The sequence below is a fragment of the Chenopodium album genome, chromosome 21 (assembly GCF_948465745.1).
Source record: "Chenopodium album chromosome 21, dcCheAlbu1.1, whole genome shotgun sequence".
Lineage (NCBI taxonomy): Eukaryota > Viridiplantae > Streptophyta > Magnoliopsida > Caryophyllales > Amaranthaceae > Chenopodium > Chenopodium album.
In genome coordinates this window covers 14,903,285-14,928,231 of record NC_137854.1, presented here as the reverse complement: position 1 = coordinate 14,928,231, position 24,947 = coordinate 14,903,285, and the positions used below count along the sequence as shown (strand labels likewise).

General features: G+C 35.5%; 2 protein-coding genes across 2 annotated transcripts; both read right to left on the bottom strand.

Moving 5' to 3' along the window:
• Positions 1-321: 321 nt before the first annotated feature.
• LOC145603162 (elongator complex protein 2-like) lies at positions 322-13,447 on the bottom strand. The gene is made up of 10 exons (XM_081659288.1): positions 13,275-13,447; positions 13,099-13,186; positions 11,652-11,737; positions 10,799-10,952; positions 7,739-7,899; positions 6,939-7,604; positions 3,977-4,292; positions 3,616-3,833; positions 1,986-2,163; positions 322-1,316 (listed from the first exon to the last, which is right to left on the bottom strand). Exons 1-10 carry the CDS (start codon positions 13,410-13,412, stop codon positions 817-819), a joined length of 2,505 nt encoding a protein of 834 aa, XP_081515414.1. The 5' UTR covers positions 13,413-13,447; the 3' UTR covers positions 322-816.
• A 1,154-nt stretch (positions 13,448-14,601) lies between these two features.
• LOC145602826 (uncharacterized) lies at positions 14,602-19,830 on the bottom strand. The gene is made up of 6 exons (XM_081658984.1): positions 19,674-19,830; positions 19,005-19,170; positions 18,776-18,910; positions 18,518-18,625; positions 15,216-15,287; positions 14,602-15,049 (listed from the first exon to the last, which is right to left on the bottom strand). The coding sequence occupies exons 2-6, from the start codon at positions 19,146-19,148 to the stop codon at positions 14,885-14,887; spliced, it is 624 nt and encodes a 207-aa protein (XP_081515110.1). The 5' UTR covers positions 19,149-19,170; positions 19,674-19,830; the 3' UTR covers positions 14,602-14,884.
• Between the last annotated feature and the right edge of the window lie 5,117 nt (positions 19,831-24,947).

Genomic DNA, 24,947 nt, shown 5'->3' with positions numbered 1-24,947 from the left:
AGTTACCCAATCCCTTCACAAAAGAACAAAATTAAATAAATAAATAAAAATAAAAAAATTTAGTTAAATAGCCCACTAAATTCATTGTGATTATGTAAGAATAAAGGTAGATCCTGAGATTTTATGGGCCCTAGGCATTACAATAGATAAACTCAAATTTTTCATGAGGAATGGAGTATTTGTTTTTCTTTCATTAGATGAAAAATTGTTATGCCCAAACACATTGTAATCGTGTTATCAATTTTCTTTTTTTGCACATCAATTTCAAACAAATTTAAGCTGTTTGTTCAACATTTACTTCAATAGTGGGTGAATTTTGACCATCTAGTCATTGGAGTCAAGAAATTGAAATCTAATAACCTAATCAGTAAGTTTTTTGCAAAATTATGCGAAAAGATAAATATTTTATCAAATTTAGGTTTTGTTTCAACATATTTTTGTCAATATCATTGTTTAGGTCTTAAATCAAATTATCATTTAGATCAACTAGTAGAAAGCACATCAATATCTCCATATCCCTTCTTATTGGAGCTTGAATTCGTTTTTTTTGTTTTTGTTCTTTTTTTTTTTTTTCTTTGCAGGAGCTTTTGCTATCAAGAATGAATATCATTATCAGCAAGGATCACTTTATAAATCACAATCGGAAGTGTTGATGTGTCACGAAAATATCATTTGTAGATTCCATCAACACTATTTCACCAACCTACCTACTGCCCAAAAAGGGGTACAAGTCAAGGGGCACAACTAAGTACTTAAACAATAAGCAGAATGAACTACAGCAAAATTTTGAAGCCTCAAGCATATAGTCAAATCCTCCTAGCAATGACTAACATTCACTTCGAAAACACGTACACAGTTATCAGCCCCACAAGAAGCAAGCTGGTTGCTTTTGCAGTCTTCTACCTTCTCGGAGTTTCTCCATGCTAAACGCTGCACTGTTGATGCATGGCACATGAATGGATCAAACTTCGCAACAACATTAACTGTAAATCCTACAGTTGACATACATCCATCCTCTAATTTAGCAGAAAGACCCCAGAGTTCTATGGATCCGTTTTCCAATCCAACTGCTAGTAGACCATGATTATTTCGACGATCAATACCGAGCCAAGATAAGGCAGTAACACTACATGGGAATGGTGGCAAAGTTGATATGAGTTTGACGGAACTTTTGTTCACCACTGACCATAACTTCACAGTCTTATCTCTTGAACCAGTTGCAAATTCATGGCCAAAAGGATTCCAAGAGCATGCCCATATAATCCTTTTGTGAGCCTCTTGCCTTGCTACAAGCTCATAACTGATTTCATCCACATCTGTACATCATTACAAAAATGGAAATTGAATTTAACTAAAAAGGTTTTAAGCAGAGAGCTCATCCAAGAGGAGTAAAATTATATTCTGTGAGGAAGACGTCACTATTTTGCTATTGAGTTTTGAAAGACCAAGTAATCAGAAAACCAACTTTCTCAAAATATTTCAGGGATCAGAAGAACAACATCAGCGCCAGAAGCAAACCAATGGCATTTTTTCTCAACTTCACTGTGATGGAAAAGGTTCAAGATGGTTTTAGCATGTAGGCAAGTTTTTTACCTTTGCCAAATATTGAGAAGAGGGCATTCAATAATCTTTTTAGGGTTCCATAGCTTTCTCAGAAAGATAACATGACAACAGCATGCTTCTCAAATTCAAAAATCCATAAAATGGCAAAGTATATACTCTCTCCTTGGCTCCATACCATACTATTACCTATTTGCTTGACTAGGCTTTCTTATTCCATAATAAACCACTTGACATTATTAACACACTACTTTTTAGTCTAAAATATCAAATGCAAAATCACTTGTGAGATTTTAATACCAATGCAATAACTACTATGGTAAATAATTTTTTAACACACTTGTTTTGGAGTGAAAAGACAGAAGAGAGTACACATTTGACTAGTCTGCAATCAAAATACCTACAATTCATTTAGGCCAACTCACCTTTTCTTTTTATGGAGAAGACAGAGAACTGACGATCCCTAGAGACAGACAGAAGTAAACTGTCATCATGCGAGAATTCCATCTGCGTCACAGTCAAGCTATGAGACTGTAACCGGCCAACTGCTTTCCATGATCCAACCTGCCATAGCCATATTTCTGCCACTGAAGTTGTCTGGGCCTGCAAATAAATACCACATCAAGACCTCAGCACACAGTATATTATTAGCAGTCTCAACATAACACTGAAAAAAAATAAATAAATAAATAAAAAATAAAAAAAAATAAAAATAGAGTGGAGCACAGAATTAGATGTAAGAAACAGGTTGTTTTACCTTTGACCCTACTAATAATGCAAATAAAAGCAATACAAAAAGCTTAATTAACAGCACGACTAAGGAATGAGACATCAAGAAAGGTATTAAATAATTTGGGTTATCTATTATGTGCTCATCAAGAGAGAAATTAAATAATTTGGTGTTTTGGTAATCTGATATGTGCTCTAGTGCTTTGGATGTTAAGGCTTATGGGTCAGCCTTCAGAAGAATGTGCTAATTCCACTTGGTGAGGATCCATATAAAAAAAAATAAAAATATAAAAAAAAAAAAATGCTGATTGTAATATTTAAGAGATGGAGATTTATTCTTCAACCCATTGGGCCTCCTTGCTGCTCCTTTCATGTGCATTTCTGTTTGGGACCCTATTATCAAGAGATTCCATGCAAGCCTTGCAGCGCAGAAACCAAATCCATTGTTGAGAGGGGTTAGAGCACCATTTCCTCCTTGCCAATTTACAATGTTATGTTCACTATCCTAGCCCATGGGGTTCAAAGCTAGAAAAACTGAAGAAAGTTCCCATGAGCAATAAATGATTCTGATAAAGATTTCCCATAGATCATGAAGGAAAATTTTGTCGACCCAGACATGCTGGAGGTCTTAGAATTCCTTTTTCAATCTATGAATGAAGCTCTAAAAGCAAGGTGAATCTAGTGGTTTGCAAATGAATATGATGCTTTGTGGGAGGACATCCCTAGTCATAAGGTCCCAAGAACCTAGGATCGTAGGATTTAAGAGCAGGATGATCTCTTCTACTCGTTGCCTAGGCATATCAATTTCATAATGACCCAAAATAACTAATAGTGTTGAGCTCATCATTTCATATCAATTTCTAAGACCCGTAGAGCAAATTCAAGAAGATGAGCACATAGGCACATAGCTGAACAAATTGGCTGGACTCCTGAAGGATGGAGTAATTCACCCTTAACCCCCCCCCCCCCCAAAAAAAAAAATAAATAAATAAATAAATGAATAAATAAAGCACACAAAAAAAAAAAAAAGAGTATTTGTGACTTCTATATAACTTGCACTCAGATTAGTCATAAAGTAATCATGCTGGAGGCATATCTAGCAGAATGGAACCATAACTAATAATATATACTTAAGTGTTATACTGTGATCATTAACAGGTAAACAGAAAAAACATGATAAATAATATATAATTGACATATCCATGTTGCATACTATCCAACATATATGAAATTACTAACAAAATTAATAAAAGTATCAATGATATAAAACTACACATGTCCAGCACATTACATGCCCTGAGAATCATAATTAATAGAGGAAGTTACCTTGCAAGAGGAAGCAACAAGCTTTCCCTCATGGTCACAACATAGAGAAAACAGCTCATTTCCATGACCATAAAGCTTGTGTGTTTCTGGCCACAATGTATGCCATGCCAGTTGCTCTTCAATAGGTGGTTCAGTTAATGTAACTGGTACTGCTTCAGGAACAGTTTCAAGTGTGTCAACGACCTCTGTGTCAGGTCTCTCTATACTTTCCTGCACAGCTGCACAAATCAAACTTAAACTGTGACTATTTGCTCCTCACATCATGAACTTTTATTTTTCTATTGTCTAGACATGCCCATGAATAAAATGCAATATGGTTACAGAAACAGAACTTCCATACAAAAAAAGAGTGAGGAGTCACCATGAACAAAAATAGGTTTCTGCGATAATCCAAGAGCAGACATATTTGCCCCTAAAATTTGAACATCCAGCTGAATGTCTTCTGGGACATCAGATTCCTGTGAAACAGCACAATTCAATGTCTTCAGAAAGGATAAAGGGGCTTCAAACACTCTGGTCACTTTCTCATCAGCTCCACTGACAAAGCGATGGTTTCCCTTCCCTTGTATGGCCGTCACACAATTAATATCATGACCATGAACTTGTGGACGTGCGATTTCATGCCAAGAGCACCTATCTCCTGTATGGCTCAACCACGGAGCAAAGATTCGAGTTGTCTGCAAAATTCAAGTTTTAAACAAAATCTATTTTAAAGGAGGTCAAAGCAACCAAAAAAATAAATCGCACACCAACTATTCAGAAAAGCTTTGAACTCCACAATTGGATTTTAAAATCAATGTCTGCATCTAAGAAGACAAAAACATCAATCTAAGGTGGGACCAATCAATATGAGGAGATAAGAACTGTAGACAGTACTTTTTTCAAAAATGAAAACCAAAGTAGCATGACAATTTAATAAGAGCAACAACAGAACGGAATAATTAAGCTGAAATGAGCTGAATTGTACATGCGTGTAAAAAAAAGAGATCAATGGGAAGTTGAGAAGAGAAACTAAAGTGAATGGTTGACGGTGGGAAGAGTTTCAAATCACTTATCAAACTGCTACATTAATCATTAATGGAGAGTTAGTCAAAAATAGCAAGTTTAACATACATTCCCCGATCCCAATAATTTCCTCCAATAATATCTGAGAAATGCCAGGCAAAGCACTACTCTCTATTTCCCCCTCCCTTTCAAATCTCAATTATGCCTCCATCCTTACTCTCTCTAATTTCAATAGTGGGGCTGCAATGAAACAACCAGAACTATTATAACCATACTAAACAATATTCAAGACTAAGGAATAGGAAGCATTTACAGCTTTCATTTAATTCACTTTGAGTCGATAATGAAGATAATTATGTAGAAAATGATAGACCAGAATCACTGGAATTTTTATGTTTTATCAACCTTTTTTCCCCAATTTTCTTTAAATATCAAGGCTGTATTATTTTTTTCTACTTCTGATGTTTTATTGGGTATTAATTTTTACTACATTAAAACTTTCTGTTACAGTATTGGTTTTTCAAAAGTAATTAGGCACGACAAATTCAGACTAGGGTCAGAAATTTTCACAGCTCAAATGGCCAAGTATTTCTCTACTACAGGATAGGAGTTTTTAACATTACTGTGTTCTTTCAATTAACAATTCAAACTCGGATCAGGGCCTGTGTTTTTTCATTTAGAGCAGGAATGGCCTCAAATAGCTCTCTCACCCTCTTTCCTAAACTTGGGGTTCACTCATCCCAACCCTACACTGAATTCCTTTTTCTTCTAGGGAGAAAAAGAAAAAAGAAAAAAGGAAGAAAAAAAAAACGCGAAACAATGTTAAGGCAGTTAGGCAGTGAGTATAGGGAGCCAACATAGAGAGATACTTAGGGGGGTGTTGGGGGAGGGAGCTCTCTTCTGACCTTGCCTCACGGCAATATAACAGCAGATTGTCACTCCCTTCTGACTCATGACCGCCAACACATGCAGATATATGCTATGTTACTCGGACTCGGGTACCCATGTCCGACACGGGTACGTATCCAAGTGTCCGACACGGGTACGTATCCAAGTGTCCGACTCTGCTATTTTGTGAAAAAAATCTATGATTTTCAACTAAAATGAAGTGTCCATGTGTCATACCCATGTCTGAGGGTCGAGGGTCCGATACGGGTACTTGAGGTAAAATGAAGAGTCCGAGTAACATAGGATATATGCACAATGAAATTTCAGAAATGTTGATGAAACTGCTTTGTGGTTGTTAACAGGTCAACATTGATTTACAGAAACATTGTATTATTTGAAGCTGACTTTTTTTCAGATTTGATTTTTTTTCAGATACATCTGACCCAAGATATCCAATTCAACAGAAAATGCTACAACCAATCATATAGTGGATGGATAGGAATGACTTGCTTAAAGAGAACAATTTATGCCTTTATGGACTACAAGTGAACACTGAATTTATGAAATAAATGGTTAAGGGCCAAACTATACAGTTATCACATCTTAGTGACCATTTGTAGGAATCCACACACAATGATTCTTCAGTAAAATTTATGACACTATAACTCTACGCAATTAACCTTTTATAAAAAACAAATTTAAGATAAGGTAGGTAAATAGAATGACATGGCAAGTCATCCAATGTCTCTTTGAAGATCAACCCAGCATAAAGGTCAATCATAAATGTCACCCGTCACCCTCGTTTCTAAATTCTCATTGTACACCTATCTTACCCCAGAACAAATCTTCATCTAAGCAAATTCTTCTCTTGAATTTATCTCATTGGGTTCAACTGTTATTAAATAAACCGTACAATGACTTGAAGCATTACAAGGTACTCCCTCCATTTTTTTATTTTTTATTTTTTTTTTTTTAAAGCTAGAGTTGGGATTGCACAGAGTTTTAGGAGGTTAAATAAAATAAGATGTGAGTGGGGTACATAAAGTTATTATTTTATTGAAAAGTAAAGTGGTGTGAGAGGGAGTGGAGACCATTGGAGGAGTGAGAAATGAAAAAGTAAGAGAGAGTGGGGACATTTGTGGGTAAAGATATACAGTATTATTAAATTGTAGGGGATTTCCAAAAGAGGAAGTGTAGCTTTTATAAATAAATAAATAAATAAAAACAAAGAAAATAGCAAGTGTTGCTTTAAAAAAAAAAAAAAAAAAAAAAAGGAAGGAGTACATAGATTTCTCATAGTACTTCATGTCTAGATTAGCTTCTAGTGTGGCCTATCATAGGACATGGTTTGGAACTTTGGATGTAGTGAAACTAAGGAAATCCTAGTTTACCTAAACAAAAATAGGATTCTGTTGGGAGAAAGAACATACCTGGTCATGACTTACTGACAACAAGAATTTACCAGATCTGGCCCACACAATGTCCGATACAGCTGCAAAATGTCCAGAAGGAACCTTCTGTGGCTGCCAATTCTCAGAATCAATACCAACATTTTTCCAGAGATGGAAAGACCCACCATATCCATGTGCCAAAATGGCATCCCCATTTGGATCCCAGTGCCCACCATAAAATCCCAAAGCACAGTGGCTAAGCTCTCCAACAGTAACAACATTCATCCAGATGCCGGAAGTGCTCTCAGGTTTCCAGATCATCATTGTCTTGTCCATAGATGCAGATAATATACTTTGGGGTTGTAGGTATCCTCTTCCTTCTGTGGATGTAATAGGTGGCTGCCACTGAACGGAATAAACCCAGTCCTCATGTCCAATGAGGAGGGACTCCAGTGATATCTGATAGGTGGCTAAGCCATAAACAAAAAGAGGACCCTCAATGTATGACGCTAAGCCTATAACACCTTTCCTTTCAGGGTCATCTGAGGTTTCGCGTATGACCATTTTCCATATGCGTATAGATTTATCCTGTGATGAGCTTACAAGTAATAAAGTCTCTCCTGCCCCATTTTTCCCTATAGGCAACGAGAAATCCAAACTTCTAATCCAATCTGAATGTCCTTTCAGTTCACAAGCACGAACAAACTGAAATCAACCAATGATAAGCAAACTAAGAAAACTGAAGTCCAGATGAGCAACAAGACTTGCCTCGAATAAAGTTCAAAGAATAAAGCGAAAAAGAAAAAAAGCGAAGATAACTCGTCCATACAAATCCATACCTTTCCTGTCCTCTCTCCACAATACAGATGAATTTTATTATCCAAACCTCCCATGGCAAGGACAACACGTCCTGTATTATCAGGTAATTCCGCTAATGCAAGTGTTACCATTGTTTTTGATCCAACAAAAAGAGATTCAAGATGCGACAATTTGCAATCCCCTGAAAATAATCAGATCAATGAGACCAAACAGTCACCTGGAAAAAATCAGAACAATGACACCAATCACTTCAGGTTGCATGCACACAAGACACCTGCACCATAAAGAGAATGGATCGAACACAATCCAAAAAAAATACAGGCAAATTTGATCAAAAATTTAACTTGTGATTTCTCAATAAAGCACTTAAAGTAAGACCACTTAAGACAGAAGTATTATTAATTATAAAGCACAAACAGCCAGATGAAGTAGCAGTATAATAAGCAAACACTACAGATGCCATGCACATATTAGGATGCATTGAATTTGGGTCTTCTTGACAACCTCGCACAGGATGTCAAAAACTAAATAAAAACATAATAATCTGTAGAACAAATGAAAAATTTTAGGAGATGAAACCCCAAAGATTCTCAAATAGATAGGTAGACATGGGTCAGGTAGAATAAGGAGTATACAACTACAAGTCTACAAGTCCTAAGTTTTTTTTTCCCCCTGTTAGAGCTTAATGTCTAGAATACGTAAATGGGCAGGTTAAGAGAAAATATTCATAAATCACATGTTTAGAAATATTTTTAGGTAGTATTTGGATCTAAGCATCTGATTTCAATTCTGGATTTTTAAGTCTGTAATTTCAAATACAGATATTCAATGCCAAATTCTGTGTTTGGGAAAGTTTACCTAGAATACCATGGTATTCAGCAGCAACAACTTATAGTTTCATAATAAATTTTCATGCACCACCTTCACTTCTACAGCCCACTCTCTCGTTTCCTCTCTCTTCTCTTACATTGCTTCCCCCTCTCAATCTCCCTCCTCCTTAATTGTTCTTCCAAAATCCCCATATTGTTGACCCAAATAGGTCAGAAATCGGCTCAAATCAACCAGATTCTGCATGTTTTTATTTCTCCTTTTGTATATTTTGATTATTATTCAGATATAGGTTCTTTAAATTTTAAAACCAAAATTCATAGCACATTGCCACCGATGAAATGAATGTCTAGTCTTGCTGCGGTACATTGAAGGCGATGGTGGTGGAACTGCAGCAACGGAGGATATAGTCATGGAGGTGTTTCGTTTCTCACAAAGGTGAAAGTGGTGGCACAAAAGTGGTTGACGTGACGGCGGCATCCACAAAGGTTGTTGATGTGACAATGGTAGAGGGCGTCCAGAAAGTGTATAGGAGAGAGAAAGTCAGCCATGGTAAAAGTTAGGGCTTTATAACTGGGAACAACAAAAAAAGGGAAGAGAGAATGGTTTAAAGGATTTGAAATGCCATCAATTGATATTGGTTTTGAAATTCGGTAAACTGAATTAAACATTTAAAGTCTAGGGTTTGAGTCAAATTCAAAATGGAAATTCTAATAATTTTCAAACAAGCTATTTGGAACTATTCCATCACTTGAAATGATATGATAATTCCCAAACAAGACCTAAAGGAACTTTAAAAACCACAAGATTTCACTAGATTGACAACAATATTTGAAACAGCTCTTAATTCCAGCAAATTGAGGATTTCATTTGCAATAAATTTATTAAGTGAGAACTCTAAATCATGTAAAAAGTTTTTATTCTCCTTATATGAAGGGAAAAAAAAAACCATCCTTTGAATATAATACATACAGCTCTTTTTAAGTTCCCTAGTCCCTAGAAGGGAGTCCGAGAGAGTGGAAAGAGACACGGGATAATAGATAACCAAAAAATCAATACATATACTGACAGAATTAGACAGATAAATAGAATAAACTAAAACAGATCTTCAAAGAGAGGAGAAATAGGGGTAATTAAGAGAGCCTAGCATAAGTTACCAATTTCAATGGATTATCTCACTCTCTTAATATTCTTCCTATAATCAAGCCCAAACTCAACTAGTAAACATCAAATTCATCTAATAATGTTTGACATAAGGTTGCTTTTAACATTTTTTTTTAACTCGTCAACGTTAAATCCAACTATGTAGTCTAATTAAGAGCATTGTCTTTTGTCTATCAATTAAAAAATATTTAGTCACTTCTTTAGAAGAATGATTAGACAGTTCTGGTCAATTGATCATAGAAGGGAATAACAAATTGCTGCATTGTAACACAGCACTTCAAAAACCAAATCTATGGATCTTATCAAGAACGTTTAACAAGATCCAGTGCTACTAATCTCAACAGCTGACTAAAAAAATTGTCAGAGAGTGGAATAGGGTAAATTAGTTTAAAACATAGCTTATTTAATACGAAGTACATTAGTATAGCAACATATTCAATTGATTTTATCAATTGTTCTATATATCATATATTATTCAATAATCAACTACCTTTCTCATTCAAGAAAAAACTAAAGGAAGATGCTAAGATCTTGCTTTTTTTTCATAGCCTCTATTACATAAAAGTCTAGCATTTCAAAGGGAAGTTAAGCTTTTGCCAGGACAATGTATTTTGGGTAGGCTTTTACGTAAGATAGCCATCAAATTGACCCCCTAATAAGTGATATGATATTTGTATGTTGTGTACCCAGAGTTGTACAAGAGGCGAGTTGTACAAGAGGCAATCATCATCTTTTGTTTCTTATACAGATGCTCCACATCTTTTAAACAGATTCTTTAGAATTAAGATTTAAGAAGCGTGTTATGGATTTCAGCATCCACTCCTCTATTATGGTGCATCTTAAGATTACTTTATGTTAGAATTGGGAGGAAAAGCATGTTCGTCACGCTTTACATTATGAGGTCTGTGGCTAGAGCAAATTCAGAAAATTTTGAAGGATATATATGCAGGGAAGAGTAGTCCTCTGAGCTTTGCTAAAAGGACCAGACAGAAATAAGGTAAATATTACAATCAACATTAAAGAAGTTTTGCATGGTCTAGATGGAAAAAAATGTACAAGACAGGTAAGTAGTTAAAAGTATCACCAACCTTGGGCAGTTACTGGAAGAATGATTTCCCAGATGTTCACTGTACCATCAGAAGAAGTTGAAGCAAAAATTGCTTCTGTTGAAGAAAACATTATTCCAGAGATGCATGTGACACCTTTCTTATGAGGTTGCGGTACAGTCAATACTTGTCTCCACTACAGTCACAGATTAGAGAATCCTACATTCAGTTAATGAAGAAGTCCACACATATAGAGCAACTGAGAAAATTTATGCCAACACAACTATTTCGTGAGCTAATCAGGTTAGACCATTATAAGGGTACAAGAGGCACACAAGTCCAGAATGATTAAAAAAAAATCCGAAAAAGTATAATATAAGTATTACATTGCCAAGACCATTCTGGTTTTCTTTTTTCAAACAAACATAGAACTAAGATTCAGAATACATGAAGAAATGACTTCAGCTATTAAACTTCCCTACAATGATTAACATATCATATTGATCCTAGCATTTAAATTGGGTTTGAAATAATACTTTGAAACCTGAAGGAAATAAAGTCGGGGAAAACAATAAGTTTGTGGCAAGCTGTTTGACAAATATTCACACACATGGACAGAAATGCTTTTTTTATTTTATATTTTTGGTGGGGGTGGGGGGTGGTGATAGGTCAAACGACTTAAATTAAACATGAAATTGTATTTGGTATCAGAAAACATCAAAAGAAAGATAAGATCGTTGGAATTGCTGTGGCCAGAAGCAATATGTAAAAACAATGTCAAGGAAATCAGTGACACATTAAATACAACTTCAAATCCCAAGCCCTAAAGAGCTAAGATTAAGACCTAGCCAACAATAAAGCACAGCTGCTTTGTCTATAAAGCAATATGGAATACCTTTTTATCTGCGAGAGAAACTTCCCACAAAATAATAGCACCGTCAGCATCTCCAGAGAGCAAATAATGCTGCCCTAGTTGTTGAGCTGTTTCAGAAAGAAAATAATGATGAATCAGCAGCTGAAAGCTTTGAATTTTAATACTGGTAGAGCAAAAAGTCACTCATTTCTCATTTTAGGCCATCATTGAATCAAACCACATTTGCTAAGATACTAGAATTGATAAATTGTCCTTAGTATCCAATCTATTACAGCATTCACTAGAAAATTCATAATTTGAGTGGATAACATTATACTAGAACTGAAGAGTGAAGTGATGATCACATGCAACTCATATATACCGTGATTTGGGAGAAAAAAGGGGAGGGAGAGACGATAGAAATCGAGAAGGATAAGATTCAGGAGAGAACCACGATTGTGTCAATACAGGCATGGGTAAGCTCAAACCCAAGAGGTAATCAGATACTCGGTTACTTGACTTAACATTAATATTATTTTAAAAAGGAGCAAATGTCGCTGTTTAGACATCAGTTGCTTACTTGCTACAAAGTCACTAATTGTAGGCAGATTAGCTGTGAAAAACTGAAAACAATTTCCATACAACCTTCCAGTGGCTGTAGTCTTCATTTAACTACTAACAATCCAAAATTTTAGCACAGTTAAATTATATGATGTATTTCTAAATGTACATCAGACAATTTGGTCAAAACTCAAATCCCAGTCTGCCTAGACAATAAACATGGACATAACCAGGATATCTTGCAACACAAAACATTGATAGACAAACATAAAAAAACAACAATATACCCACTAGCTAATAGCTATAGTTATTAGCCTTGATCAAGACCTTCAAGGGTTAAGAAAATATAAAACAAAGTTCGATCAAAATATCCTGTCTTCTTTATAAAAATGACATGATTTGACTTCTATCTAGTGTAGGAGATCCATAAACTTCAGGCGGGCATGAAACTAAAAGTACTCCTCATGTTTGTAAATTAGTCACATGTACTATCTAATTTGTTCGGGAAAAGTGATCACAGTTCTTAAAACGGTATCAGACAATGATTGAATTCCCTAACATACCTTTACTTATAACAAGTGGTTCAACACTATGGAAACAAAAGTAAAACATCGAATTCATATGATATTGTAGCATTTTATACTAAAATTTTAACTTTAATAGGGTTTTCACAAAGGTGGCACAATGATACAATGTATTTTCAGGTCCCTAATCATCAATACTAAACTAAGACAATGATAATGCAATATAAATCCGGCCATGGCATCTCCGCCATCCATCATTTCAACACCAGGGAAAAACCCCATTTGAGTACAAACCATCATTACAAAACAACCCATAAAACAGAAATTGAATTCAGAATTCAAAGTATTGATTAAACCCAAAGAACCCAAATGAGAAAAACAAAAGATAAAGCTAAAAAAAAAACCTCTAAAAGCAAACTTTGAAGTGGGTAACCAATAAGTGCAGTTAACAGCAGCTTTGTGACCAGGAAGTGTAGTCAAAATCAGGGCTTTCTGCAACACACCCAGAAAAATTGAAATCAAAATTTGCAAAGTACATGAATTTGCAAATAAGAAACAAGAAAGAATTATTGCATGTAACCTGAGGGCAGAAAATGGCAACGGCATTATTAGCACCAAAAGCAACAAGATTAGAAGCACCCCAAGAAACATTGTTGACGATTCTGTTGCAGCCTGCTCCAATGAAAGCTCTCTCTACTGCGCAGTTGCTCACACTCATGGCTGAACGGCTATGTGTTTGTTCGAGAAGTTGAGGAGAGTCGCCTAAATTGAAAATGGGGGTTTTAAGGAATTTTTTATGCTACGTAAGACACCTATTCTCAATACATAATTTTAGTTAAACAAAAATAATTTCAATTCATTAAAATTAATGTACATAATTTTAGTTAAACAAAAATAATTTCAATTCATTAAAATTAATGTAAAATAAGGTGAAATAAACGTCTTAGGCCCTGTTTGATTCACCTTAATTTTACTGAACTAAACTTATTTTTACTGAACTAAACTTATTTTTACTGAACTGAACTTAATTTTACTGAACTGAAATTATTTTTACTGAATTTAAATTATTTTTACTGAACTGAAATTATTTTTACTGATTTTCTATTCTAATTCTTCTTTAAGAAAACTGAATTTTACTGAACTGAACTTATTTTACTGAACTGAAATTATTTTTACTGAACTGAAATTGATTTTGTGAACTGAACTTATTTTTACTGAACTGAAATTATTTTTACTTAATATTATTTTTTTAAGGTGAAAAGAACAAGGCCTTAATCTTAATCGACATTTGGGATATTTCATATTTCACCTTAAGCGACCTTCAATTGTTTTATATATTATACTTCGTATGGAGTATTGTTTTCCAAGTGGCAAAATTGTAAATAAAATAATACTCCCTCCGGTTTTTTTAAATGCATTACTTCTCTACTATGGGTGTTTATTTTTATATACATCACTTTCTTATTTGGCAACTTCATATTATATTTTATCATTTTTTCTCTTTTACTTTAAACCCTACTTAAGTTATTTTATCATTTATGAATTAGTGATTGAATTATGAAGCATGGATTAGTGATTGGAAATAATTAATTTGGCATGTTGTATATGAATACACTTTTATTATTGGCATGATAGTGAACATGTTTAATTAAACTAAAGGTGTAATTTGATTTGGAATATTGAAAAGGAATTTCCAACCTAAACGGCCAAGAAAACTAAAACCTAAAAGAGAGGGAAAAAAAAAAAAGGTGGCAATACGCACTCAATGAAATGCTGTTTGATTTTCTTTATATTTTGATGTTTTTATAATGTTGTAAATTTTAAGATTAGAGTTTAGAGGAATGAAAATTAATCAATGTGATTTGAGAGTGTTAAAGTGTTTTAACAAGAATGCAGGACGTTCATGATACTGAAACAAAATCATGACACATCTTATTCAACAAAGCCATCAAGCCTTTTGATACTTAAAGCGCGACAGAAAAATTATTAATGAATACAAGCTTCATGGCCATCTACTAAAAATGAAGGCTCGAAAAAGGAAAAAAATTCCATCCAAAATCTGACTTCTTAGATGGCATAAATTACAACGAGACAGACAAAATCCCATAGCTTAAGTAAACTTAGAGAATAGAGTCTCTAAACAAAGTATAGTTGCCTCAATTGGATCTAAGCTAGGCATGAGAGATCGGATCACTTTCTTCTAATTTTGACTTTGAGACTCCACATAAGCTTCCCCTGGGGCATTGGGATGGACTTTGGCAGGCGGAGAGGTATCTCATGCTCCCCCAGTGATGACAAAGGATTAGGCATATACAAATTTTCAGGTTCGACTTGAACAGAAAGTTGCCTTGCCACCTGGAAAATTTGAGTTATGTCAACTTTAGATAAATTGTCTCCTGTTGTGTGCATGTAACAGTTCCAGATTGGAAGATTCAATACATTATTCAGTTATCAGTATCCAAACAATGATGGAATTGCATCCAGATATGAGTGAAGTAATAAGAAAAGAGTGAAATCATACCTCAGCAATAATCTCGTCTTTTGTCACAGGTTCACGCAACTCATTGTCAACCTTAAAATATCTTCTGAAAACCTACAAAAAAATAAATTAACTTCCAGAATAATCACAATCACTTCTATGTTCAAAACTTCACAAATGATAGACACATTACTATACTGATTAGAGGGGGGAAAAACATGAAACAGCAAGCTGAAGTTATGAAGACAAAACTCTGCCCTTACTGCACAAATTATGTTAGGTCATGAATCATATTCTTAAAACCACTATTAGATCCAAGGGTGAGCTGGGATAAGATCAATGTATCTGTCTCTAACCCTTTTTCGACCAGGATCAGTACCGATTGGGAGAACCAAACCACCTATATCTCCCATTCTACCCCATACCCCTGGAACTTTCTCCTTTCTCTAGTCAATTTGGAAGAGTTTGGAATGCCTGGCATTCATTAAAGTCAACATCACCTTTGACTCTTAGTTCAAATCTTCTTATTGGGCTGCTACAGAATGATTCTTCACTGAAGAAAACCACCCTGTAGATATAAAGACCAACCCGTTGGCCCGTCCATCTGGTTCTACCCTCAGCTAAACTTCATTACAGTAAATGTGGATGCTTCTTTTTGCTACTCACCTACTCCTCTAAATTGCTGTTCCAAGGGTTCATTCATAAGCTATATTGCAACTCCCCCATTGGAAGCTGAATTAAATAGAAATATAAAGGGTCTATGGATAGGAGACAGCCAATGGGGCCAATGCCTAATCTCGTCTGATTGTTCCGAGGCAGTCAAGGAAATATCAGATTCTAACTACAATAAAAGAAGGCTAACAATATCACAATTCGCAGAGTGCCTGGATTACCTACCAGGAACCAGGATTGAATTTCGGGATCTAATTCAGTAGCAGATAGCCTGGCAAAGCAATCTAAGAGTACTGCAGATCAGTTGCTACATCAATATATTTTGCAAACCCCTCCCTGGGCCTGTAAAAACTTTCTAATTAAAGATACACTTGGTAGTTGGTACTCAAACAATTGAAATTGTACTGTGTATGCAGGCTGCCATCCCTTTACAGGAGACTTTTGATGGTTCTTAGAACCAATCTTTTTATTTTCATTTTTATTTATTTTTTTTATTTTTATTTATTTTTTTATTTTTTTGCCTCAGAAAAATAAGATAAACTCTGTTTTTTGTTTCATGTATGCAATTTCCTGCATATGAGGGTATCGAGGTGAGCCAAGCCCATGTCCTCACTCCTCAGGAAGATCTCCTACATGTTTTCTCCCACGCAAGAATCTTCCCTTTACGTAAACTTCTCACCAACTTTGTGATGGTGGGTACCTCACTATTCCTAGTCAAGAAGGACCATAAATGAAAACATTTGGACTTCCATTCACTAGTGAACTTGCGCACATATTTCTGGATAGGTTGAATAAAACGTAATCCTACCCTGATGAAATCATCGCCAATTCTCACCTTCTTTAACAAAGTTCAATTGTAGCACCCACATTTTACATCAATGAAACATCAAAAAGGTATTACCAAGAGAGGGGCAAAACTTCAATGACATTTCTGGTTTAGTGATTTACCAGCAACCATCTATTCGAACTATATCTGGGAAATAAGGCAAATTACAGTTTCAGACTACAGAGTCAAAGTTAAAGGGTAGAGAAGTTTATTGCAGAGCAGCTTAGAGCTCATGGCAATTAAGCTACTGAACTTAATCAGCGAAACATGAATCAAGATGTAATCCTTCTTAAACTCAGTCAAAGCTCCACTGACATCAAGGATGATAAGGAAATCCTCCAGTCTGACCAAAGAGCAAAGACTGCATGTAAACAAGGATAGTCTACTGCTAATGTTTGCCATCAGGAAGAGTTACCAACTCTAATTTACTTTGGGGAAATAGATACAGCCAAAAACAAGGATATTTCAAATGATAAACTACCATCCTCAAATTCCTCACAGCAACAAAAGACCCCTCCAAAAGACCCAAAAATTTCGAGAAACATGGAAAATTGGTAAGAGTCGTTATCACATTATCCTATATTTGGTAAATAGTCAGTAAAACAGCAGCAGGCTGGCAAGAAGAGTGTTAATGAACAGTAGGCTAATATAAGGGGAAAAAATTGCTAAATTGGTACTCCTCAGCGGAATTTTGGCTGCATGACTATATCATACATGGAAATCAAGGAATATTTAAAGTTCAAATTATCAAAAAAACTTCCAATGATTAAAAAAATTAAATTAAATTAAATTTAAAAAAAAAAAAAAAAAAAAGGATGGTTAAACGGGTAATTTGCAGATGCAATGGTATGGAGAAGACGAAGAGGCTTGTACAAGAGTTTAGTTGGTACAAAACTTTTTTCATGAGAATCATGAACATTTCAGCATTACACAGGGAAGGCTGAGTTTCCTTACCTAGATGGTACACTTTACTTCTTCTATTGATGCATTCAGGTTACGGTGTTTTCTCCTGTGAATTCCCAACCTTAAGCCTGTTGGGGTCCAAGAAATAACAGTTGTCATAATAAGCAACCAAGGCCTGCTTCCCCAGCCTACCTAATCCAGCCAAAGTGTGATGTGTGCCAAAATCAGAGACCGGTGATGCTCATTTGCAGGCCCATTTAACCCAGTGATGCATGCATTAACCCAAACAAGGTTAGGTTTCATACTAATATCAATGCCATGAACACATTTCACCGGACCATGAGTCAGGAAACTCAGGACCCCTTCCAAAATAAAGTCTCCCAGACAGGTTTCCTCACCAACCTGAATTCAATTATACTCGCTCCTCTTTTCATATCCTGGATGCTATGAATATGTACTTCTGGTTAACTGAATATTTCAAAGTATACTTTCCTACCTTGTATTTGAATATGACACTATTACATAATTTGATCAAAATGAGGTAAACTTGATTTTGACCAAATTCTAATGTGCAAGCACAATTTTAATGCTAATAGACATCTAGTGTAGTTTCAGAACTTGGTTAATTAGGGTTTAGCACAAGATATTACTTCCTTCACTTATTTTCATAAGTTGTTGAAGACAAAATTGAAGTCAGGTGCTATAACAATTCCCTCCAAACAAATTTTGTAGTGTTATACTCATCATTGTTTTTGCTGAAGTAGAATATGAAGACAAATTCAGTGTTTTTTGTTTCATGCATGCATTTTCTTTAAGTAACTTAAAGAAGGAAAAATAAAACTGCCGGGTGGAAAAAAAAAATCCCATCACTCAAGCTCAGCGAAACACAACATAGTGAAATGTGGAGAATATGCCCCTTTGATAACATATACAAAACACTAACCACTGTTCCATTATCCAGCCGTTTTGCTGCAGCAATGTACTCTTTCATCAGATCCTGCTTACTTTCTTTCACCACCTTAACTTCTTCTTCTTCTATAGGTTGGTAAATCTGATTTTCACAGGAATTATTTCTTAAGATTAGACTGATAAAATAATTGGAAATCCAACTTTAAATAGAGTACATTTCAGTAGAGCACAACCATCAGTGCAAATAACTACGGAGTATTAAACAAATAATACATTAAAGTTAGCAAATTACCTTCCTCTGCTCCTTAACCAGATAGGCAAACTTATCAATGTTTGGCACTGCAAGTAGCTTAGGCATAAGATAATTGCGGAAGTAACCAGGAGCAACCTTCACCGTCTCACCAGCTTTACCGAGCTTATCCATGTTCTGCATAATTTAAGTTAATTATAAACAAAACATCAACCATTGTAGCTAACCATAACATAAACAAACACATCTCTTGTTGGATTTCGCGACAAACCGTTGTAAGAATAACTTCCAATTTCCTATATCGGACTCCTTGACCTGTGAAAAACAAGGAAGGGAGATAACCATCTGATCTCTTAACGCCAGCATCTTGGCCAATTCGACGCAATATATTTCTCCCACATTGATAATATGCCATCTGAACCCAATTCTACTCTCACCTTCATTTTCAGAAAGAACAACAATCAGAACAATTTGTAATTTCACCAACTCTGAACACATTCAATATTCTCAGAATAAAACCATAAATGGGTTTACTCCAAGTTTGAAAATTTACCCAAATTTCATGAATCATATGTAGTATTTAAACATACAAAATTGCCAATTAAGCTCAAGACCCACATAAAAACAATCAAAATAATTTATCCTAATTCCAAACAATTCTTAATTTTCACCATTAATTAATCAAATAGAGGTGTTTTCAAAAAAAAAAAAAATTAATCAAATAGAGGTATGAACACAGCCTATGTTACTGGGACAAATATTCAAATTAAGCTCATAATTTCTTCTCTAGCAACAAAATCGAGTTTAGTAATTATAAAAAATAGTTCAATAATCGGGTTTAGAAGAACCCTAAATTGAGTATACTGAAAAGTAAATTAACGACAATGCCAATATTGTGAAGTTGACATTTGATGATTGCAAAAAGGAACCAACATCTTACCTCGGAAGCTGCTTCAATGGAAGATGCAAATATCAGAAGGCGCCTCAATGAAGAAATGTGGAGTGCGCTTCAATGGGAAAATGAGAGAGTGAAGAGGACAGAGTTATGTTTTTTTTGTAGGTTAGCTTTTTTTTTTTTCAAATCTCCAATTAACGCCCGCAAAATAAACTAAATTACGTATTTACCCTAGCTATAAAAATAATTAATTTTACCTCAATTTAACAATTTTACGCTTCCCAAAATTTTAAACTGTTCTTTCTAGTGTCTTATGAGCGTTCTCCTCCGTTAAAGCATTCTCCATTAAAGTGGGGCAATGCGCTTTTTCCCCTCATTGATGCAGCTTTTGACATTATGAGCTTTCTCCACATGACTCCACTATTGAAGCACCACCGCCATTACTACCTCCTCGCCAGCCACCTCCACTAACACCAACATCCACCAAGCCCATCACCACCATAAGTGGCTTCTGAATTTTTTTTTTCTTTTTTTTTTAAAAAAAACGAAACGCCTAAAATTCTCGTAACCCGTAGGTGGTAACGCCTAGATTTTTCGTTCCCACGGTTACGAAATATCTAGGCGTTTCTAACAAATCGCCTGAAAATTTTGTAACTTGTAGGTAGCAACGAAACATCTAGGCGTTTTTACCTTGCAAAACTGCAAGTTACGATATATTCGGCCGTTTCTCAGCCACCAATATAAACTCCATCGCACCCCACCTCGCTTCTTTACTACCAATTCCTTTAACTTAAAACTCTTAATTTTGTTGTTAATTAAGGATTTCCAATTCAGAGGTCCAAATTTCTATATTGTTATTGTTAAACAATTAATTTTAATTTTTCTTTTTTTATATGTCAATGGATGAAAGGTCATAAAATTGTCATTTTTTATTGTTACTGTAGGGATTTATAGGTACTACGCAGCGGAAATAAACATGAATCATATTCATACAGTACCTAATCCAAGGATCTAATGCATAACATATAAAGAACAAATAATTGTACCTTTGAAGTGTGATTCCACGTGCGATCGAGCAAGAACAAAGGGAGATAAAGAACCCCAAGCGTGATTCCTCTACTTGGTCCACGGGCACAAGTTAAGACCTCCACTAATGCTAGTTAGTTGCAATTGAAACCTTCAATTGACCTTCTACGGAGAGGAGAGACATACTAACCAAGAACCACCACGATAACCACCACGAACCACCACCTAAGGGGCGCCCGTACAAACGTGAGGGGAGGAGAGAGATAGCCGTGAGTTAGAGAGAGGATTAGGGTTTTGGGATTGGTCGCCTTGATGTCAAAATTAACATTGTGTGAATTATGACTACTCACTTCAAACCCTAGGCATGAATCTTATTTATAGATCTCATCTCTAAATAAGAGCCCATGTCAAAAGCCCAAAACCTAATTCCAATCTAACTATGCTAGCCCAATCCAATTCATGATTAATTAATTGCTCATGAGGCCCATTAATGGGCCTCTTACTTGCTTAACCCAATACCCTTGTGTGTGACCAATATAGGATCCATTCTAAAGGGCCTTGGGACCATTTGACTAGCCCAAAGATCATCTCTCATAGTCTAGCAACAGAGGATGACGCCCCAATAGAATGAACTTATTATCTCCATAATAGTGATCCTTGATATATCTAGTAATTGCACTTATCGAAGACATAATTCCTTCATTTACTTGTGTATAATGTATTAGAATGATAATGTGTTTAGTGGATGCTCATGAGACAGCTTTAATAGAGAAGTCAGAGGTGATTTCTATGGATGAGAGTGAGGAGGAAAAGGGGCAAAATGGTCTTTTTAAGTTAAAATGCGGGCGTTAGTATGTAAAATGAGGGCGATATTTAACATAGCTTTTTTTTTTTTTGAAACAAGCTTAATTTCTTTTTTTTTGTTTTTTTAAAACAAGCTTAATTTCTTTTTTTTTTTTTTTTTTTTGAACAATCAGTATTTTGTTAACTTAATTTACTAAACGAATAAAATAAACTAGTGTTTGTGATCCCGGCATTGCCCTGAGATGTTTTTTTTACCTCCTCCGTTTTCTTTTACTTGCAACACTTTTCTAAAAAAGAAATGTCACAATACTTGCAACACACTATAAAAGAAAAGTTACTTTAGGGAAAAACTATATTATTTCTCTTATTTAAAGCATGTGGCCCACTAAATTACACTCCTAACAATCACTCATCATATTTTAAAGTTTATTATATTATGTAAATCCCACCTTTCTTAATTACCGTGCTACAGGATATGTTGCATCTAAAAGAACACGTAGGAAGTGTATTTTAAGGAAAAATTGCCTAGAATAATATCACCTTTGCGGTGTCCGTCTAAAATAATTACACCTTTGGGTTATTTTAAAGGAAAAATTGACAAGAATAATATCGATTTTGGTCGATTTGTCCAAAATAATCCCAACTTTTGATTATTTTTTAGGAAAAATTGCGGAAAATAATACAACCTTAGTGCGGTTCATTTATAATAATACAACCTTTGGATTAATTCTTAATATTATAACCTTTTACCCCCCATCTATGTTAATCAGGCAAATTTACGAGGCAACTTGTTACAAGAGGTAAACTAATGACGTGGCAGTAATACTTCGTACGTGTCATTGACCGTTGGATAGCGTTTTCAAAATCCCTTTCTTAACTTATATACCCTGTTCCTTCACCATTTTCCCCCAAATTTGCTGCATTCCCTTTCTTTTTTCTTGCTCAAATTCGCACTCTCCCCTTCAATTACTCTGAATTAATTGATATGCCTGGGAGAAGGCAACCATCCCAATCGGTTGGATATGGAAGCACAACCAATTCGGCAAGGGGGCTAACTCAAGAATTCGGTGTTCATGTGGGAAGTATGCTGTTGTGAGGACATTGAAGAATGGTCCAAATATGGGGATGAGATTTTATGGTTGCCCCTTATGGCCAGTAAGTTTTATTCTTTTTTTAAAAAAAAAAAAAAATTACTTAATTTTTGTTAATGTTGTACACTTACTCTGATTTTGGGTATGATTTAGGATACTCAATGTGAGATGTTTAAGTGGGTAACTACTAGTACTGACTTGGAAGATCTTGAACTCAAAATTATGGAGAAGGATACTGAGATTTGTGAGTTGGAATATGAGAAGAAAATGAAGGATGACAAGATTAAGAAGCTGCAATTGAAGAAGGACAAGTACTCTGATGCACTTGCTGGGATGAAGACAGAAATAGAAGAGTTGAAGACTCAAATCAAGAAAAGTAGGAAGAATGAGAGAAGAATGTATTTGATGTTGTTGTCATGGATTGTGTTTGCTTTTTTTATGTTTATGGTTAGTTGAGTGATGTAGTAGTACTCTAAGTAAACTCTTTGTATGAGTTGTGATAACTCTAGATAAACAAGATTATATATGCTATTTATTTGCAATTTGATAAGCTGAACTTAGCGTCTTCATTTGGAAATGTTAACTTTTGTAAAATGAGTACATAAACTTGTCTCAACAAAATACATAAGAGTAATGTTGTTCCCACAAAAGACATAATGTTGATCCCACAAAATACATAAACCATAGCAAGTGACTACCAACCAACATTACAACTTGAAACAAGTTCATAAATAAGCAAATAAGTTCATAAATAAGTTCTTAAAGCAAGGTTGATACCAGGACATGACACCATACGCTACAAAATGAAACAAAACAGATGCTGCTATGCTGATGCTACTGTGTGATCTGGTGGGCTGTGGAAGCTTGGCTGGACTGGGTTCCTAGCTTACTTGGTTGCTGCTTCCTAGGCCTCCCTCTGCCTCTTGTTGGAGCAAGCTGAGAAAAAAGAAAAGGAAACACATTAGGACAAAGATAACTTAGTAGTATTCACTTTAAAAAAAGGCAAAAGTATACCTTGGGCATCAAAGTTGTGCCATCTGCAGCAATTATAACACTAACACCAACCGGAAGCTGATTTCTACCCCTTCCCCTGCCTCTTCCAGGACCCACTCCCCTTCGGCTGCTACCACCTCTAGCACCTCTGCCACCCAATATATCCCTCCCCCCTCTGCCTAGCTGAGTTGGCTGAGCTGTGTTAGAGTGGTGCTGAGTCTGAATTGTTGAACCACATGTTGCAGGTGCTGCAGATGCAATGTTGGAAGTAGAAGCTTCATTCACTGTCTCCTTCCTGGGCCTACTCCTTGGCTTTTTAGGTGCTGGCTCAGAGACAGATGTTGTACCCTTGTCAGGGCATCTCCTCTTATTATGTCCCTTGGTTTTGCATATTGAACAGGTCAACTCCATTCCTGTTCTTGACAGTGTTCCTGGTTTATTTGGTTGTCAAAAGGATCCTTGATCCTACTTTTTCTTGGTTTACCAGGACCAATTTTAATAGGGGGATCCACATTGCATTTCACCCTAGGCCAATGTCTGTCTCCTTCTAAGGGTGGTATGGCCCCAACATAGGCAGTGAGATACACCTCTTTTTTGAAACACTCATCAACATACAGCTCAGCCTCTTGGTTTTTGAAGAAAATGCAGGCTACACAGCATGGCAACAGGGTAAACCTGTCATGTCCCATTTTTTACAGGTACAACTCTTAGCTTGAAGGTCTACAGTCACCATATCAAGAATGTATCTCACATTGAACTTGGTCTGGGAGGAAGGCATAACATCACACTCATCTGCCTTGGCTTTTTCTTTTTCTAGTTTACTTTGTATCCTAGGGCACAGTATTGAAGCAGATTTCTCCATATCAGTTCTTTTCTTCACCACCCTTTGCATAAGAGCAATCCTAATATCCTAAAGCATGCATATTAGATGTTTAGTCCTAGCATTAATAATATAGCCATTAAAAGTCTCGGCCATATTATTGGTTATTGCATCTGAGTTCACTGAGGTGTCTAGAAATGCTCTACAAAAGACTTTGGGATTATAACTCCTAAAGGCAACCTCGGCATCAGGGTTAAGCTCTTTAAACTCCTCTAATGCCTCCTCACAATCAGCACTGTTATAGGACTTAGCTATCTTCCAAAAAAGAAGTTTCTTTTCATCTCCCCTAAAATTCTTATGCCAATGGGAGAATATGTGCCTAGCACAGTGTCTGTGCTTAGCACTAGATAGTACTGTAGCTACTGCATGCAGTATGGCCTTCACAAACACAAACATGAACAACAAGAAATAGTTTAAATTTCAGGCTACAACACAAACCAACAAGAATACAAACCAACAACAAAACCAAGGAAAGTATACCATATAAACATGGCTGCATAACATATAAACAACAATAGGGTACAG